At 39.2% G+C, this 19947-nt stretch overlaps 1 protein-coding gene across 3 annotated transcripts; it reads left to right on the top strand.

Annotated features, from left to right (window-relative positions):
* Nucleotides 1–1613: 1613 nt before the first annotated feature.
* On the top strand, nt 1614–19091 carry crema (cAMP responsive element modulator a). Of its 3 annotated transcripts, XM_085389255.1 has the most exons (8): nt 1614–1733; nt 3382–3499; nt 3648–3776; nt 8593–8681; nt 8781–8917; nt 10510–10698; nt 16615–16774; nt 17209–19091. In XM_085389255.1, exons 2-8 carry the CDS (start codon nt 3392–3394, stop codon nt 17351–17353), a joined length of 957 nt encoding a protein of 318 aa, XP_085245381.1. In that variant the 5' UTR covers nt 1614–1733; nt 3382–3391; the 3' UTR covers nt 17354–19091. The 3 variants fall into 3 exon arrangements, with proteins under 3 accessions (XP_085245381.1, XP_085245382.1, XP_085245383.1); XM_085389256.1 differs by lacking the exon at nt 3648–3776; XM_085389257.1 differs by lacking the exons at nt 1614–1733; nt 3382–3499; nt 3648–3776; ... (1 more) ...; nt 8781–8917; nt 10510–10698 and adding an exon at nt 14363–14654 and having other exon boundaries at nt 17209–19087.
* The last annotated feature ends 856 nt before the right edge of the window (nt 19092–19947 follow it).

The raw sequence follows: 19947 nt of genomic DNA, 5'->3' as shown, positions 1-19947 counted from the left end.
AGCTGGAAAGGCCATGGCAGATGCTCAAATACTTCTTTGATGGTATTATCAGCGTGAAATTGTGTTGTGTAGTTATCCCAGGCTAATTTTGTGCTAAAGAGCTGTCTGGCCCAGGTCATATGTAACTCCCCACTGTCAGGCCTTTGTGTCACCCCAGGGTCCCCCTTCTGTTGCTGGTACTTGGCCATCTGGAGACTCCATCCTCTGGCTACAGGATAGGCCAAGGAGATGGAGGAGGAGGAGGGAGCAGCAGTGGGGGAGCATTAAGACAATGTAATTTTGTAATATAAAGCTGTGCTAGTTAAAGTATATGACACAAAACCTTTACAAAATGATGGACAGCAAAACTGGGAAAACTTAAATACTGTAGTCAGACTAATACTAATATCAATCATCATAATGCTGAAAGAATGGTTTACACTACAGTGAATGTAATACATGCTGCACTCATGTTGTATACATCAATGCATTGCACCCAACAACACACATAATCATTTTTTCTTGAATTATATAAATTTATGCCACACCGTTTGAGATGAAGAGGACTACTCTTTGATAACATCGGGTGGCGCTGTTGTAACAGTGCAGCCTCTCCAGGCATACAAGAGGACAGATGGTGGCTCAGGGGTCAGCCAGTCAGTGCTAAATAAAGGAACCCAGCAAGTACATCACGGAATCTGTAGTAAACCACAGTTATCTGCACATTTTTTAAACAGACTGACATTATACAGAAAATTAGCACCAGGAAACAAGTCTGAGTTTATAATGTAGTTCTAACAGGTGAGGTAACCATTAACAGTCCAAATATAACCTCTATTTTGTAACTATAAAACATTATTTGTTCTTTAGATTGTGTGGTCAGTTTATACTCTATACAATCTATTATTATTATTATTAATCACTGTCTATCAAACATCCAGCTGAATTTAAATGCCCAGGGCTATTTGGTTGATTGTGGTAGACATAACTGCCAACACAAGCATCACTTTCTTATTGGAGTCTATGAAGTTTGCACTCTTAAATATAAATTCCGTGTACTCTTAAGTTAAAAAAATATGTCTCAAACAAAATGCAATACATTCCTCTTAATCTGCTTCGGCTTTTCAAAGTGTAATTGCTTCTTACGGGCACTAGAAAGCAGCATTACTTTGCTCTGTAAACATGAGTGTCCAAGTTACAAAACTATCACTGTAGCACTGTTATTGCACACTTCGACTTTTGTTGTTTAATTTGAAATTTCCTTGTTCCGAAAATTGAATGTATGAATATGAATATACTTCTCTTACCATGCTAAATTAAAACAATTACCCTTTTGAAAACTTTAACATAAAGGGGTCGAGTTAAGCTGTAGCTATGACTGTTTTTCGGAAACAATTTATTTCAAACATTTCGCGGACACATACACGGTAGAAAAACTAAAAGATAGACATTTGAATTAATTTCCAGATTCTAAGATCTTATGTGTGGCGTCTTCCCGTGAAATTCCTGCATTCTGTTGACTTAAAGCAAGAATTTAGCCACGGCTCGTTTTTTTCGCCCGCCGAGTGTAAACAAGGAAGCAGGAAGGAGTGAATGCTCTCGCTCCACCTCGACACTCTTCGGCGTTAAACTGACTCGCCTGTCGACATTTTCGGCACAGCATCATCAGCGCTGACGTGGAAACTACGTGAGCGAAGGCACGGGCCGTTCACCCATACTGTCATTAGTGACGACTCAGGCTACGTAAAACTTCGGTAAGTCGCTGCAAAGCTGTCACATTTTTGGTCAGCGCCAGTCGGGCAGAGTCGAAGGAAAATGTGCAAATACATCTTCGGTGCGAAACGCTCCATTAAAGCCTAATTTTGTAACCACAGCTGACAAATTGCCGACCATCATGGAGTTAAACAAAATGTTCTCAACTGTCAGCAGTTCCTCTCTGAAGTTTACTGAGCTAAGTCAAGTCAGGCGGAATAGATGTCGGAAGTGGAGTGGACGCGACCTCTTCAAAATAAAAATCCTAAGCCCAACTACGTAAAATATTCTAAAATATCCAATGTGAAGACTTTGTTTTTTTTATTCCAAATTCGTCATGTGTAACACAATTTATTTTAAAATTGTATTAAAATATGTTGCTCAAAATAAAAGTCCAACATTTGTCAAATTTTCACCCCGTAAGGTCTGCCCTTAAAACGGAAGTCCATTTTGTCCCCTATTTTTTCTTAGTTCAACCGACAAAGCTCTGTTGTAACTGCGTGTAATTTGTTTTACTTGAAACGTTAAAAAGTGGCTGTCTTGTTAACAAATATGGGTGCTGCTTTAAGAAAAATTCACACATCTCGAAATATATTAAAACGGGTTCAGGACATTTCTAGGGCAAACGGCTGTGGATTGCTAATTAAATTTTATTGAAATGTTTCAGATTTTCACTAGTAAGAAACTTCAGAGTTTGCCATCAGTAGAAGAGAATAAACAGTTTGAGGCTAGTCTAAAAGGCAGGGCTCTGTGGCTCATCATGAGGGTCCTTGATGTGTATATGTAAATATTAATGCTTTCCAGTTATGATGCTGGCTGTTTACATCAGTCCAATTTTTGTTGTAGAGACCCTGTAAAAATAGAATTAGAATCCCTCCATTTGTTTAGTTTTGACACTGCAGCCAGCCTCTAATTTGAAGCAAACCTCTTTTAATTTTCTAAAACCCAGTTGGACACAAATCTTTACAGCCTTTCATTGTCATTGTTGCCCTCTAACAAAATTGTACTCGAGTTTGTAACAGTCTGTCGTCCAAATTGTGAAAAAAAAGCCTAAATTCAGTCAGCCAGCTTCACCTGGTGGCTGCCACACTAAATGAGCTTGCTAGTTATATAATGCAAATTTGTTACAAGCTGAAAAACACTTACTCTCAGCACAGATCTTCGGACAAATAATTTGGAGTGTTTTCACTTCATTTATTTCTGTTGGCTCTGTCTTCTCAAATTGTATTTCAGACTCACTGATTGAGGAGCATTCAGTTCACCATCTCATTATTCTGCACTTCATTACAGTGCAGTTAATGTTGTTATTTCTGCCTCTATGCACCCGGCTGTCTGGATATTTTTTGCGTGTCAGTTAAGCTTGAACGGAATCGTACTGAACAAAGTAATTAAGTGCAGATAGAACACTTATAACACAATATAAAAATATAACACAGGTCTTGTAAGCACAAGACAATTCTTGCCGATATTCCAAGGTTAAATGTCTATCTGTAGCCAATGTTTAATGAATACTGAGGGGGAAATTGGACTGCAAAAACACATTTATTTGTCTTTTACCTGTGTAATGATGTTAGAGAAGAAAACATTAGGATTGCCTTTGTCTGCTTCAGTTGTATCATTATTAATTTGCCCGTCCATCTGTCTGTCTAGGTGAGCGACTATGGATAGCTCCGTATCGTCTCAGCTGGACAGAAGTTTAAATGACTCATTGACAGATGGAGAGGAAAACCAGAGTGAAACCAGCCCTTCTCCTGCAGCTGCTGCTCAGGTGCACACATGCGCGGTTAGGAAGTGTTTGGTGGTTTTAACCGGAAGAGAACAAACAAACTTTAAGATGTGTTCAGAGACAAGAGGTGTTCAGACACTCAAGTCTAACTGTTGCAGGCAAACATTCATCATTTCATGTGTGCCTGCAGGCGTCACTAGCAGAAGAGTCTTCCGGTGTGACTGTTGTTCAGCTGCCTGGTCAGACAGTTCAAATCCAGGGGGTCATCCAGGCCCCGCAGGCCTCTGTTATACAATCACCACAAGTTCAGACTGTCCAGGTGAGGGCCCATGCTTGCCTCAGAACTCATTTGAACTCTTTTAATGGATGACTCAGTGTTTCACATCAGAGAATAGCTTTGTCAATACACGCAAAATTTAATTTCAGTTCCAAATTTTAACTGGAGACTAATGAAACATCTGTATGCAGTAAGCAAAGTAGTTAGAGGCTCCTATGGGTCATGCCAGAGTCAGAACCCAAGTCAATCAGGAGACTGAAGTCAACTCTTAGCCAAGTTGCCAGTCTCTCAGGGTGGGTCTCAGGTCTTACATAATTCAAGATATGATCAGGTCAGACGTTTCAGAGCAAGTTTCAAGTCCATTAGGATAAGTCCAGATTATGCCTCAAGTCACTGAAAACAAGTCCCGACAAATCTTAAGTCAAGTCGAGCCTCCAGTAACACCTCGAGTCATTTGAACATGTTTCAAGATGAGTATCTCTGTCAAAGCACTCCTGATGCAAATGCTCTAGTAAGATGAACATTTAAGCCACAAAGCCTGACAATAACACCTAGAAAAGCAGTAAATACTGTCCTCACTCTGCTCTGTACACTAATTTAGATCGAGATCAATATCTTGGTCAATGAACTTGTAACTGCTGTGTACAAGGCACACTGCAGGGCTTATGGTTTAATGTAGTGCATCTGTTAATAGGATTCAAGCGAGCGGCAGGAACTGAGGTTTAAGCTCATCAGTCTAACCTTCACTCTCAGGAGATGTTGTGTCTTGTTTAGATGACTGCTGTAGAGCTGCAGATGCATCAGATAACAGTGATCTGTCATGTGAAAATGCTGGCAAGAAGTTATTAATATTATTGTATTGAGGACCAGTGTCTAGAAGTATAGGGCCTGAGAAAGGAAACAGTGGTTAAAATGGAGAAGCAGACTTTTCTCTACTGTGCAGCTTTGTTTGCAAAGCAGAGGTTACTTTGTCGTCTCATGGAAAGTATTTTTTCAAGGAAATTAGCATGAAAATAGATTATATCTTTGAAATGGACAGTCAGCTGGCATAGATCTACACCACAACGTGGTTTTGTTGACTGGTTTCAAACTACTCTGTACTTCTTATCTGTGAAACTATCAGTAGCAAGTTTGACTTGTTGCCGATTGACTGCTGGTATTAGCTGTACGTTTCCAGTAATAACTGTTATTTAAATAAATCTTGCATCAGTAAGTCTTAACGTAAGACTCTGATTGAGTGCCATTAAACATCTGGAGGATGCAAAACATCCTGTTTAAAGTCAGCACTAACACTGTGTGCGTAACAGCACAGCACAGTTATTTCTTGCTTTAAATTTGCTTCCAGAGCATAAAGCTAACAAGCTTAGTTCCAGCCTCCACTCTATTACAAATTAATGGACACACCTCTGTTTAACCCGGCACCTTTGTCTGGTACAGATATTATCCTAATGTACATTCATTACACAGCAGCGTGAGTCATAAAAGCCCTTTGGCTTATGACACATTACCAGGTTGACTTTGTTATTATTCCCACAGTATGTTTCAGTTGGGAAAACAAACAAATGCTTGAGGGGAGAAAGGTGGTAACTTTTTTTTTGCAAATAATTGTGCAGAATATACAGTGCTGTGCAAATGTCTTGACCCTTTATATGTTGTTTCTAAAAAGCCAGACTTTCTTGTAATTTGAAAGTGGCTTGAACCACAGTTCTCCAGTGTTTCTGAAAGTTTTTTCATTTGGACTTTGACTGCTTTTCACTCATTCATAGTTCAAACCTTGTACATGACCAATTTCAGGATTTATGATTTTTTTAAATTTGTTTTTGCTTAACACTGATCTATGAATCACTCGAACATAAAACAGGCACCCATCTCAAGGGATAAAGCAGTGCTGTGTCAACACATTACAGACAACTTAGCAGTGAACCAATGTAAATCATATCTTCAGGCACTTTGTTGCAAACAACCTACTGCAAAGGCACATCATTTTATTCCAATTTCTTTAGTTGAATCTGTGAAAAATGTCAACAACAAGAGTTTGATGGACATCGAGATATTAGGGGTGCAACGATATTCGTATCGATATTGAACCGTTCGATACAGTGCTTTCGGTTCGGTACGCATATGTATCGAACAATACAACATTTGTAATTTATTTTATCAATTTTCCTTCTGACGATGCTGTCTGTGTTGAGCGCTCAGTGAATCTGTGTTCGACTACTCCGCCTAGGCTGCACTGTCGAGCGCAGATCCACTGAGCGCTCAACACAGACAGCATAGTCAGAAGGAAGAGCAGCGGGGCAAGCTAGCGAGACAGAAGTTAAGCTCTCCTTGCAACAGGCAAATTGAACGTCATTCAGATCTGGCGTTTGGAATTATTTTGGTTTTCATGTGACGTATGACCCTGAAGGTAAGCCAGTCATGGACTAAAGTAAAACAGTATGTTGGATGTGCCATGCAATGCTCAATTACATTGGTGTGAACTAGTGTGTTAGCGCAGTTAGCTCGTTAACGTGTTGGCCGTCTAGCCCCATGCAGGGAGTGATCGGCGGTAGCGCGTTAACGGAGATTTGCCGTGTTGTGGCGTTAAGGTCATTTCAACGAGATTAACCTGAAAGCACTAGTGGGAACACAACGAATATGACTGCACATTTACGCCGACATCATCGTAGTGCAAAGGCAAGTGGAAGCAGACAAAAAAAAGCAAGCATGCTACTAACTTTAGCTGAGTCATTTAGACAGCTGTTAGCACATGATTCTCCTTATGCTGCTGAGAATATAGCCCAGAAGAAGCGGATAGTATAGCTTTTATTTTGGAAAGAGACATTTCTCTGTAATAAACTCTCTTTTCCAAAGATGAGTGATTCCTCAATCAGATACAGGGCTTGCAATATCGCTAGCCCGACGTCCCGGAGCTAGCGATTTTTTTCAGTCGGGCTACCAAAATCTATCTCTTCCCTGCCCGTCGGGCTATTGTAGGAAAAATATATGTCAATGCTTTTGCATTCTTTCGGAAATGTAGCTGGGTAATTATGTCATTGGCATCGGTGAGCCACTGTCAATATGTGACATATTGAAGTCGCGTTTGAATTTGCGCTTGTTTTTTTGCTTTCACTTTGCAATCGTGCGAACTGTGTATAGAGAGTGACAGCACTGATCTGTGAGTGATGATAATTTGTGCACCAATTCCTCTGACATCGTCTTATTAATCGTTAGCTTACTATGCAAACATGATGCAGCAAGCTTAAACATGTGAGAGGTTGATCGCGCAGAGAATCGCTGAGCTTATGTGAGTGAGCGTGTAAAAGCATTTCAGTTCTGCTGAGCCAAATAAGACAGGTCAGGGTGAAGAAGTGACAGCCAAAGAAAAGCTTACCACAAAACGGAGAAGTTATGACAAATCAGACTATAAGGCAAAAAGAAAGTGCAGCTTTATGGTTTCATGGACAAAAGAATTTCTGTGGCTGCAATATGATGAGCTAAATAACCAGGGCTGCACATAAGTGGTCCGCAGGTGCGCATTCGCTGTCAAAATAAAAAACACGCACAAGGGTTAGGGTTAAATTTAAAAACTGTACTTTTGAGTTAAAATATATATTTATAATTTTAATAAATGACAAATTAAAAATGCATGAACATTTTTTTGTATCGAAAAAATATCGAACCGTGACACCAAAGTATCGAACCGAACCGAACCGTGAATTTTGTGTATCGTTGCACCCCTACGAGATATATATCTCACCAAGGTGATTCCTAAAGAGTTGAGTCCTTGATATCAGCCACAAAGTTGGCATATCTTGGGATTGTGTGGACAGATGGAGGACAAAAAAAGAAGTGGCAGGCCTAAAAAATCTATTCATGTCCTTAGGAAATAGGGAAAAAATTCTGTAAATACTCAATGCATCAGGCCTTCCAGTTGACCCATCTACTGTCAGTTTAAGCCTCATCAGAAATGTCTCAGTGGAAGAATTGGGCCAATCTTAAGGAAGGGAAGTAGAAAGAAATAGCTCAGTTATGCAAGATTGCACAGGAGCTTGGTTGAAAATCAACATGGTGAGTCTTACAGAGTGATGAATCCAAATTTGACATTTTTGGTTAAAATCATAATCAATATGTGCGGAGGAGGTCAAGAGAGAGGGGCAACAGTGAGTGTGTGTCATGGGTTAGGACTCCATGTCAGTCAGTGGTGTTGGGGATCTTGTGAAAATTGTTGGAATTAAGAATGCAGACTAGTACCTCTCTATACACTGCCAATGGAGTAAAACATAGCTGGATGGAAAAAGACACAATGAATCAATATCAGTCATGGATTAGCCTCCCCAGAGCTAAGACCTCAATATTACAGAGGTGGTGTTGGATCATCATGACCAAGAACAGAACAAAAGGCAACAAATACCTAAAAAAAAAAGAGCTTTGAATGTCCTTTAAGAAGCCTGGAGACTTAAAAAAAGTTACAAAAAAGCTTTCGCTAAGAGTTTAAGCTTGTTAGAAATGTAAAAACTCAGTTTTTGCCTTTTATACTGTATTTCCATATATATTTGCACACTTCAATACATAATTTTCCCTGGAAAACTATAAAGAAATCAAGAGTGGCAAGACTTTTGCGCACTACAGTTATTGTCTCTTGTGACATGCAATGCGTTGAAAAGAGTAGGGCTTGAAAAAATGCAGCTCAAATTCCTTCTTTGACGTCATCTTTGTCTCTCACAAACACCTCCCAGTGTTCTACAAAAGACAGTGTGTGGAAAGATACACCCACTCAGTGACAACATTTAGCACAAATGATGTTGCCAAAATAATTTAAAAAAGAAAACAATGTGGATTACTCATCACTATTAATTACTGCCTGCTTTTTACTCAGATTGCTACTGTAGCAGAACTGGAGGATGACGAGTCAGTAACAGACACACAGAAAAGGCGGGAGCTTCTCTCCAGGCGTCCTTCATATTGGTGAGAGGATATGAAGAGTAAGATAAATTGTGATATATGTCATAAAAAGTCTGCTAGTGTTAAAAGGTCTTTATGAAAATACTTTATTTTGTTTGGCAGGAAAATTTTGAATGAGCTTTCCTCCAACTCACTGGCAGTTCCTAAAATTGAAGAGGAAAAGACGGAGGATGAAGTGCCAGTTTCCAACTCCCCCACAGTGCCAACCTCCATCTACCAGACCAGCTCCGGACAATACAGTCAGTACACACGAGAATGGTCCACTCACTAGAGAGTCATCTTCAGCATTTTCTGCTCTGGAACATACATTTACAGAACTGTGCAAAAGAGTTTTAGCCACACTTCACTATTTATACCGTGCTTCCAAGGAGCCTGTAATTTTTAAAGTGGTCTTGAGTAATAGTTGTCCAGGCATTTTCTTTAGATATTGGCAGCTTTTTCACTTCTTTTCGATCCAGTTCTTGTTCCTGACCATTTCTGTTTCTTTCTTTCTTCATGAATCCAATTAACACTGACCTATGAGCTATGGGGAACGCTTCATGAAGTCTGTTAAAAGAAATTAAAAGAAAGCTTGCCTAACAGAGTTCAGGCTGTGCTGAAGAACAAAGGCGGTCATACCAAATATTGATTTTCAAATTTGTTAAATTTGTAAAAACTCTGTTTTTGCCTTGTGTACCAAATTCCCATTCATGTTTTAAATGTTTCCCAGAAAATATAAAGAAGTGAGAGTGGCTCAAGATTGTTGCATATAATCAGTTCATCGGGTACATGCAATTACAGGAAATATTTCATTGCTTGAAGAGGAATGAAAGGCAAAGGTATTCCTTTCCTTCCCGTGCACACATTTGGAAGCTTTAAGTGTTCACAGTGGGTTAACTTAATAATTATCTAAGTCGTTTAGAGAAAATGTTCTCCAATAGCTTATAGTGTCACAGTACGGCTGTGTGCAGGCAAGAGTAGGACCCAAACGCAAACTCACAGAGTCAAAAGGTAAACTCAAAAAACACAGCTTTATTGCTGGCGTGGAGTGGGACACGAAAAACAATACAAAATAAACTAAACTGGGAAAAACTAAAGCACAAGGAGCCACAGGGAAAAAAATCACACAGCTATGATGGAGGACGCAACACTGACAAAGAGAAACATGGGGCTTAAATACACTGAGGGATAACGAGGGGGAATGAGCCACAGGAGGAGAGCACAGCTGAGAGTAATTAAGCAGGACGAGGCAAGGGAAGCAAAACTAGAAACATTAACATAGAACAGACTGTGAAAGTAAAACAGGAAACACACTGACGGAACTCAAGACATGTGGACTTAACAGACTGGGGGAGACAGAACATAGGGATCTGAAACATGGAACAGAAAGGCACAGTAGATCAACGTGAACATAACAACGCCACAGGGGAAGAGTAAAACTGAACACGATGAACACAGAAACACCAGACCTCTTCACAATAAAACAGGAAACATAATGAGACGTAGACATGACAACCCAAACTTCACAATGTAAGACACAGACATGAAACACATGAAAAGCAGGGGAGATTTACCATAGTTGGAAACACGAGGGGGAAATAATAAGAACTAGAAACACTTAAGCATGATAACAAATGAACTTAGGAACCTGAAGGGCTTACATAAACTAAAACATCAAAATGAACTAAAACTCAAAACACTGGGTCATAAGACCCAGGATCGTGACATATAGAGCTTTATGGCTCCTGTTAGGACCATAAAGCTCTGTGAGCTATTGGAGCACAGAAAATCAAATTTCAAGCATTAGATGTTACTATTTCTTCATTCTAACTTCATGAAATCCCCTACACAGTTGCAATCACCCAAGGGAGAGCCATCCAGTTGTCCAGCCCTGGGGTTCCAGGTCTACAGGGGGTCCAGAACCTGCCAGTAACAAGTAGTCCCACCCCACAGCCTGGAGCCACTGTCTTACAGTGTGCAGCTCAGCCTGGAGATTCTCCACAGCAGCTCTTTATCCAGGGAGGACAGGTACTCATCCAAGGTAGGGTGCAACTTTGAATTTATATCAGAAACATCCTTTACGAAACAGCAGCATACATGTTGGGGTGTAAATATTGAATGTTTTGGCTTTTTCTAACGGCACCTCAGATTTTTATTTATTTATTTTCTCCACAGATATAAGCCATAAATGATAGCAGAGATCAAAATCTGTGTAAAAAAATAATAATAATATGGTAATCCCCATCTGACATCGTGGGATTAAGGACTCAATAAATTATGGGATGTTTCTCAGTGAAAACATGCAAGACCCTTTGTGACAGTAATTCGTCCTACAGACAGTAAATTGTATCTCAAAAAACATTTGAGATTCATAACTCTGCAATATTAAAGTTTCATTAGGATTTCCATTACGTTCCACAAATGTGTCCACACCACTTGGATTCATTGTGCAATATATTCATCTTTTACTTTCAGTGATTTCTTAAGCAAGTTTGTAAAAAATTGCCTCAAGTTCATTTCTTACTTTGAACACAGCTGCAGTTCCATCTTCAAAGCACCAAAAAGATGATTATTTGTTCTGAGTAAGTGCTTGAATTCATCAAGATGTGGTGAAGGCTTACTCATCTGCTCTACTCCAAGCCACTCTCTTTCTTCTTTAGTTAAGATATCTCTCTGTCCAGCTGCTGTTGACCATGTTGTGTTGTCAGGTCTAATCTCTTGCTTCATATCGAAAGTAACACATAGCTCAGCAAAGAGCTTATCGCTGTCATCTGGCAGAACTTGGAGCCTCTGGTACCTGTTAAAGGACACGAATAGGTCAGTTTTGGTTTTTTGGACAAAGGGTTAATGACTGCCTGAAGTCTAAAACTATGGACATTACAGGTGATGATTTTCTTCCCTTGAGTTTCTGCTTGTTTGTGGATCTTTCTGCATTGAGTTTTGTATTTAACTGAACAGGATGCTCTGTTGGGTTGAGATCAGGTGACTGACTCGTCCATTGAACAATGTCCCATTTCTTTGATTGATAAACTCTTGGGTTGGTCTTGCAGTATGGTTTGGATTAGTATCCTTTTGCACCACGAAGTGCTGGCTAATCCGTTTTGCAGTGTTTGAGTGAATCTAAGAAGAGAGTATAGCTCTGCATACTGAAGAATCCCCCCCTGCTACTTCTGTAATCATCAGTAAATACCCTGAACCACCTTGAGTGGGCTCCTGTTTTCATTGGGTTTAAAAAAAAATTCTGTCTTTCTTTCATGTCCTTTTTGAAATTCAGCTACAATGGTCTTTCTGATGTTGCACTTCAGCCTCAACACCATGCAAACTAAACCCTTTAACCTGAAGATCAAAGTAATGAATAGGAAAAAGAACAGAATTAAGTTGTTTTCTGTGAAGGAGCTGGTTGTGCTCAACGCTTGTTAACCTGAAGTTAACTGGATAAAACTGCTGACTTTTCATTTTAAGCTAGTTAGGACGAGGGAAGTTTTCAATATCTGATCATTTTTTGCTGATATTAAGATGAACACACAAAAGGCGAACTAACCCATTCATTTACTCTCATTGACTTGTTCATAATAGTAAATCTGTGGTTTGAGAACTGATGCTTTAAGAAAATAATTGCATTCAGAACATCCGAAACATGTTAATTAGAAGGTGAAGTTCTAGTTTGATTTACAGTCAATGATAAGATCAAAGTAGCACTCGCCCATGCGCTTGACTTATCAGCAGAGGTTCCAAAAGTACAGAAAGTCTGTACTTAAGTAGAAGTGCAGATACTATTGTTAAAAAATACTCCAGTAAAAGATGAAGTAGTGATTCCACTTGTTTACTCAAGTAAAAGTGAAAAGGTACAGGCTCTGAAATTGACTCAAAGTAAGAAAGTAAAAAGTATCTCTTTAAAGGACATTTCTACCAGCTACTTTTATGCAAAGCTAACTGAAACTTGCCATATTGATGTAATAAGAAAATAATATTAGTGGTTTATTTTAGTCTAAAATTTCATTCTTATAAATATTCTTATCTTGAATCAGATTAGCAGAAAGTGAGCAGAAAAAATTAAGGAAATAAAAGAAAATGCCTCTGCTTTCTGTTGCCTGCACTGTAGAGGGTGACTTTGACTCTAAACAGAAGAACAGTAGATGTGGGGTTTAAACTGTTTATCCCGCAATAACATATTTCCATGCAACCTTTAAATAACACAGATAGTTCTACCTCATATACATAATGTTACATGTGACCAACCTTTATCTGATGTAAAAGCATGAGGACTTACATGTAAGCTTTAAATTTGCAGTTCAAATTGCAGGTTCAAATGGGTTTGATGTTTGAAGGCCTGGAGTGACGTGAAATAGTAACTCCCCTCTGATGCATTAAAGCAAGAGTAATGAGCCGGTTTTGAAAATGTAAGAAGTAGAAAGAGTAAAAGTAAAAAGTTGTCGGGAAAAAAACTACAATTAAAGTACAGATACCTGAAACAGTATTTGTAATTCGTTACTTCATAATCTGCTTTTCAGGGACTGTTCGTTGTATACTTTCACAGAGTCACATGCACTGACATCGTGTTTCATACCCTATGATCATAACCGATAGTTTTGCAGTGTAATAGCTGATGAATGTCTCATATTAGTGGTCAGGTTTCAGTTCATGTAGGTGCCTTTTCAGTAACTCAGTAACTCTGCCTGACACTGTGTTATTTACCTTATCAGTCCATAAGTCCATATCCAGCTGGCACAAACAGAACCACCTATGTGCTTGGGCTAATTCGTTCCTTCCAGCTGAAGAGCTCTGTATTAACAACAAAGCTAATAGAGCTGCTCAGCAGCAGGGCTGTGGATGTACTAATAGTTAATCAGGATTGTTTTAACCATGGTGAAAAGTCATAGAAACATTTTTTACGCATGTTGCTATTACTAAGAGGTTCAGAGTTTCCCTTTTTGAATTGATTTCAGAATCAATGGTTAACCAACAATAATCAATGTTGCTTGCTGTCTTTATTTTCGTTCCTCTGGTATTCTTTTCTCGATATTACCAGGAGTTAGAGTGCAGGTTTTTGTCTAAAGTGAAAGCCCTGCAAATGTTAGGCTGAGCTGTGATAAATGTAAACCTGTGACAGTGCCAAGAATTGTCAAATAAAAAAAGTAAAATAAAAATAATGCATGATCCTCCTAATTAGTAATACCATAAATTTCACTCACGTCCTTTCCATCCTGGCTGCTGATTTTCCCACCAAAGACCCGTCAGGCAACTAAGTGGTTAATATTGTTTTGACAGGTTTGGTTAAATAACTGTTTTGTAGAATTCAGCAGGATAAGTAATGGACGTTTGCTTAAACTTGAAAAAAATGTAAAACCTTCATTATCCATGTTTACTATTTTCTTACTTCCTTAACACTTTCCAAAACACACACACACACACACACACACACACACACACACACACACACACACACACACACACACACACACACACACACACACACACACACACACACATAACTTGAATCAGGGAGCTCAACAGTTTGCATGGCAGCCGCTTGGGACACAATATCCTCTTGTTTGTTGAACGTTGCTCTAGTTGCGTCACTGGAGCTAAAAATACACCCCCTCAGCTACCGCCCTCCCCCCATTAGCTCCCCCGCCTTCCCTGCCTCCCTCCCTCCGTTCCTGCCTGGCTCACATTGTGTTTCTGTACTTCAGTTACTCATCTGCAGGAGGGGAGGGTGGGAGGAACTCTAATCCAGGGTGTTTTACTGACTTCAGCGGGCAGTAGTGATGTCATTGTGATGTCAATGCCTGTAATTGTAATCAGGCTGTAAAGTTGGCAAGTGAGCACTCTGATACAGAGAGCTGAGAGGAAAGGAGAAGCGGGAGCAAAGGAGATACAAGTAAAGCAGAAAAGGATAGTGGTAGAGGAGAGTTTTTGTAGTGAGGTGTCTCTCTGCCGTGGTGCTGGATTATTGGAAACCAGAGATGGCTGTAACTGGGGATGAGACTGAGTCAGGTAGAGCTTCTTCACATGTTTAATAATGTGTTCTCTGCAACACTCTGACTCTTTTCTCTGTGCTTTTTCGAGAGATATTTGTGCATGTTTTGATTTGATGTATAGCTCTAATTATACCTGAATGTAAGTCCTCTTAAAAATATGCTTTTGGTATTTGGAGCTTCTAATTGCAAGAGGATCTCTTTTATTTAGTAAACTGTGAGAGCAGAAGCTTTTGCATTCAGGGGCATATTTATGAAATTGAAATTACTTTTACTCGACTTTCAATTTCATGCCTTGTGAAAGTAAAGATGAGTCTTTACACAGATCATACTGGTGTCCTTGCAGTTGCAAAACAGGAAAAACACTCATGACAGTTCAGGGTTGAATTCAGATCTAGCAAGTAAACAAGCATTTAGTTAGTATGCTCAGCGTTGCTCCATTCAGACTCTTTCTCGCTGTTGCGAGTATGTTCTCACACACACACACACACACACACACACACACACACACACACACACACACACACACAGTCTTTTAATCGCTACAGTGGTTGTTGGGCAGACAGGCAGGGAGGGGGTAATAAGTAAGGGAGAGGTGGGGAGGGGGTGGTAAGATAGTTGGGGGTTTGACGTCACTCCAGTTTCCTGGAACAGAAGCCAGGCAGGGAAGAGAGAATGCAAACGGGCAAGTGAGACGCACGCACTGACGTCAGCACAGCCCGAGTCACTCTGTTATCACAATGAGAGAAAAAGAGACAGACGCTCTGTGTGTCTGTGCGTGTATGTGTGTTTGCACCTGCTGTGTCTCTTTCTGAATGAGTGTGTGTGTGTGTGTCTGTGTGTGTGTGTGTGTGTCTGTGTGTGTGTGTGTGTGTGTGTGTGTGTGTGTGTGTGAACAGCAGGTCAGGGCAGAGCAATGAAACTTCTCAGGAACAAAGTGAAAACGAGAGGGTGAAATGTTACGAGGCAGCAGGCAGAGCAGCACACAGTTGAGTCATGAAAGTGATGACTCAAATCAAGCAGCTCATAAACCACATCCACAGAATCGCTTTGTTTTTTTCAGCCTTCTCCAGAATTAGCATCACTTTCTTTTAAGAATTCGAGAGGCTACCAGTTATCAGTAGCATACAGTGGTTTACAAAAATGTCACCTCCCAAATGCAAGTGCTGTTATCTCGTTAGAGCGATACCAGATCTTGTGAGGAAACAAACGAAACTTATGGGTTTATTCTACTGAGAATAAACGCAGTCATATTGTTTGCAGTTTATCATATGTTTCAGTAAATGTTAGTATAATATAAAGGCAATAATGACTCTCTATTCAAAAATCAAACGGTGAGCAGCTTATTTAGATTGGACAGTCTGATAACAAGTTTTTTATTCTGCACCGCTTCAGGCTATAAAGTTACATTGCATTACATTAGCAATAGCAGGACTGAAGGTGTTTTAGAGTATTTGGACACAGCAGGCCTCTGACCTTTAGTTCCTATGGTTAAAAGCACTTAACTCTGGTCCTAGAGCATAAATTCACAATTTATGAGGGCAAATTAAGTAAAAACAAAAGCAGATCTTACTAATGTCTGCATAAAAAGAACAGAAATAGACTTTATGGTACTTGCTGTGTTGCTTAGTATCCCTCAGAAGTGGGAACTGCTTGACTTTGTATTTCAGCAGCAAAGTTTTGAAGTTTGTTTGTTTGAGCCAACATCTTTTTATTAGAGCTCCTAATTCCTGCTTTTAATGTAATAAAATAATAAGTACAGCATAATGTTAGGACACACCTCAAGAATTTTTCTTAAAAAAAATGCAACATTTTGTATTCTGTGTTAGTCTGATGGTATAAGGATAAATGAAGCAGGTAAAGATTCTTGTACAGATTTAGAGTTTTTATGAGGAAAATATAAAGACAACAAAGATCTACAAAAAGTAAAAGGTTGCAGAATCTTGATCTCCTATTCTTTTGTCTGTATTCATCTACAGCCGCTACTGGAGACATCCCCGCCTACCAGCTTCGTTCACCAAACTCGGGCCTGGCTCAGAGCATTGTAATGGCTGCGTCTCCAGGCAGCATGCAGAACCCCTCATCACAGCACGCCGAGGAGATCACCCGCAAGAGGGAGGTCCGGCTGATGAAAAACAGGTAGGAGCTGAAGTAGAAGTAAAAGATTGTATTTGAGGTGTAAGATCATTCCATGTCAGTAATGGAAATATGATTGCAAGCAAGCAAGGGAATAAATGTTGGGGACCCCCTAATTCATGCATATTGGAAACTTTGACTGAAGTGTTATTGTGCATGTCTGGAGGTTGCTGTTCACACTTTGTGTCAAAGCGACTATTCACAAAAGGTCAAAGCTAAAGATTTCTGCTTTTGTAGGTGATCGGCAGATTTTTTTAAAAATTTGAAAACGAAACACTGCAGCGAATCTCTACGTAAACAGATTCGCGAACTCACGAAACTCAAACTCAAAAGCCTCAGACATTGTTTTCTTTATGGATTGTGCAGACTTGTCTTGACTCTTATATTATATTTTCATCTGGAGACTCATCCAAATTTTTCCTCCATTTCCTCCTCAGGGAAGCAGCTCGTGAGTGCCGCAGGAAAAAGAAAGAGTATGTTAAATGTCTGGAAAACCGTGTGGCTGTGTTGGAAAACCAAAACAAGACCTTGATTGAAGAGCTAAAAGCACTAAAGGACATTTACTGCCACAAAGCTGAGTAGCAGTGGCTGTTTGTGGTCATGGGCTGAAGACAGTTTACAAACTTCTACAGCAAAATAAGACAAAACAAAACAAAAAACCAAAAAAGAAAAAAAAAAGAAAGAAGAAAAGACTCTGGAACAAAAACTACTTTCATCGTCTTTTATTCTCTGCTCACTCAGGCCTGATTTACGCCAAATTTCAGAAGTGTCGTAGGGAAGTCAAATAGCTTGAGCTTGCCAGTTTCGCTCTTGTTCTTATCTTGTGCTCTTTGCATGTGAAGACTCAAGTGTCGTACACATTGTGTTTGCTGTTGCTGTTGCGCACGAGCGAGGCTAACCAATGAGAGCCAGCTGATGAAGAGGAACAGGAAGAGGAAATACAGGTGTTTCCTGAAAATGTTCCGCTCATTTATGGCAATTACGAAAAATCCTTCGAGGGGTCAGCCAGGTCCCGCAACCAGCATGTTTCTCTGAGGTCAGACGAGCTGCTACGCAGATCCATCAGCACTGCGACAAGGCAACTCAAAGTGTGTTTACCTGATTATATGTTATTTATGCTTCTGTTTTTGGTCATTGCATTCCTTCATGCGGTTAAAAAAAAAAAGAAAGAAGATTTATCAAGCATTTTGTCTGTAAAGTGGATTTTTGTCATTGTTAGTTTGTTACAAAAGATTTTTTTTTTTAAGAAAACACTGGTAAAGTCAATGAAATCAACATAAAAATCCATTTGCGTTGAAATCTATTTCATACCAATATAGAGAGAGGCATTATCTGAATCACAGTATAGTTTCAAAGAATCAAATAATGTTCAAAAGAATCTTTATTTTTGCATTACTGAAGTGACGTTACAGTACTTGAAGTGAAACGAAAGAGCACAGTTGGACTTTGGAGAAAGCACAGAAAGTAACCAAGGACACGTGTAGATATTAGAGTTTATATTCTATTGCAGTTACCTGAATTTATCCCCCTTAGGGATAAATAAAGTCTTCTGATTCTGATTTCACATAAAAACGTATATATTCTACAAAGATAGTTGTTGTATGTTTTAAAAATTGAAATATCAAATTTGTAAACAATCATTTTACATTGAATATGGCCCCAAGAATAACTGTTTTGGTCTGCTGTTAAATAACTTTTTGAAATGATGAATATCCATTTTGGAATAAAACTGTATTTATGGCTTATTGTAATATTAAAATGCTCTGTTTAAAGGGTAATGCCAATTCTTTTGTAAAAATATTCTTTCTCAAATAATGTATCATTTTGTGTTCATGTTTCTGGTAATATATGTAAAAGCTTTCTCTGTTTCTGTTGTAGCTCGCATTGTTTCTCTGATTATACTTCATTAAAATATTTGATTTTCTATGAAGAATGTAGACAAATGCACAAAAGAGCATTCCTCTGAGTAGCAGACCCTGACATCTGTTACAATGCGGCTGCCAAAGCTCTTTAAGTAACAGTAAGGGATCTACCCACTGACTAACTCAGTCATAACAGTATCAGTCTTGATAGTTGCCACCCAAACAGTCTGCTACTGTTTGTGATCTCAGACGTGCGCCCATTCTTTTAATTTCTATGAAAGGAAAACATCCAGGCCTTCTATATCTCTATTTCTTTAATATCAGATGAGCTGAATATTTTCTGCACTTCGTTTTTGCTGTTTTAAATGGCTCAGTCTTCTACCAGGTGTTCTGTTGTTGATGTACTTCCTCATTTGAATTGTAAAAAAAATATTTTTGTTTATCTAATAAAATATACAAATGTGACATGGATTGTGTGATAATGTTTAGCTCACATACTGCTGATGAAACTCCCTCAACACTGAAGCCATCTTATGTTAGTGCAGTTAAAGCTGTGCAAGATAAATCTGCACTTTACAGGTCCATAAATTGTTGGACAAAGCCACAATTTTTGTGGTTTTGCCACTGTACACCAAAACAACTTAAATGTAATTGAAGTGCAGACAATCAGAGGCTCAAAATTCATTGGACAGTTGACTGACACATGGCTTCATGACCAGGTGAAGCCTGTTCCCTCATGTTTTATGACAAGTGAAGCAGACAATCTGAAGTTTATTCACACTGTTGAATTTGTAACTTATAGCTGGTCACTGTAACTTTAAATATAAGGGCCACAGAGATGTTAATGCAAGTGAGGGAGGCCGTCATTAAGCTGGAAAATAGAGTAAAAACGAATAAATAAACATCTGAGAGAAAGCAGGAACTTTAGGAGTAGCCAAAACGCCTGAAGTCAAATAAGGTGCACGATGACAGAATCATTTCCACGATTAAGAAAAACAACATCACAACATTAACCAAGTGAAGAACTTTCTCGAGGAGGTAGGCGTATTATTGTCAGTGTGTACTATCAAGAGGCGCCTTCTTAAATGGAAACACAAGGTGCAAACCTTTGGTTATGCTCAGAAGAAACTAAGATGAACTTGTAGCATAAAGATAGAGAAAAGTATGGAGAAGGAGAGAAACAGCTCATATTAAGAACCGAATCACATCATCTCTCAGACGTGATGGAGCCACTACTGTGGCACGAACATGTATGGCTGCCAGTGGAAATGGACCACCATACTTTATTGATGGTGTTTATTGATGAGGTGACTG

This window comes from Rhamphochromis longiceps, linkage group LG18 (genome assembly GCF_057381845.1).
Source record: "Rhamphochromis longiceps isolate RC_006_pf linkage group LG18, R_longiceps_female_GT1.1, whole genome shotgun sequence".
Classification (NCBI taxonomy): Eukaryota; Metazoa; Chordata; class Actinopteri; order Cichliformes; family Cichlidae; genus Rhamphochromis; species Rhamphochromis longiceps.
This window is presented reverse-complemented; position numbering and strand designations above follow the sequence as displayed.

What these genes read in the sequence shown, in the direction of transcription:
- crema (XM_085389255.1), top strand. Translation starts at nt 3,392, where the DNA reads ATGGATAGCTCCGTATCGTCTCAGCTGGACAGAAGTTTAAATGACTCA. An exon ending in CTCCTGCAGCTGCTGCTCAG is followed by an intron (nt 3,500 to 3,647) that starts GTGCACACATGC and finishes GTGTGCCTGCAG; the next exon opens with GCGTCACTAGCAGAAGAGTC. An exon ending in TCCAGGCGTCCTTCATATTG is followed by an intron (nt 8,682 to 8,780) that starts GTGAGAGGATAT and finishes TTTGTTTGGCAG; the next exon opens with GAAAATTTTGAATGAGCTTT.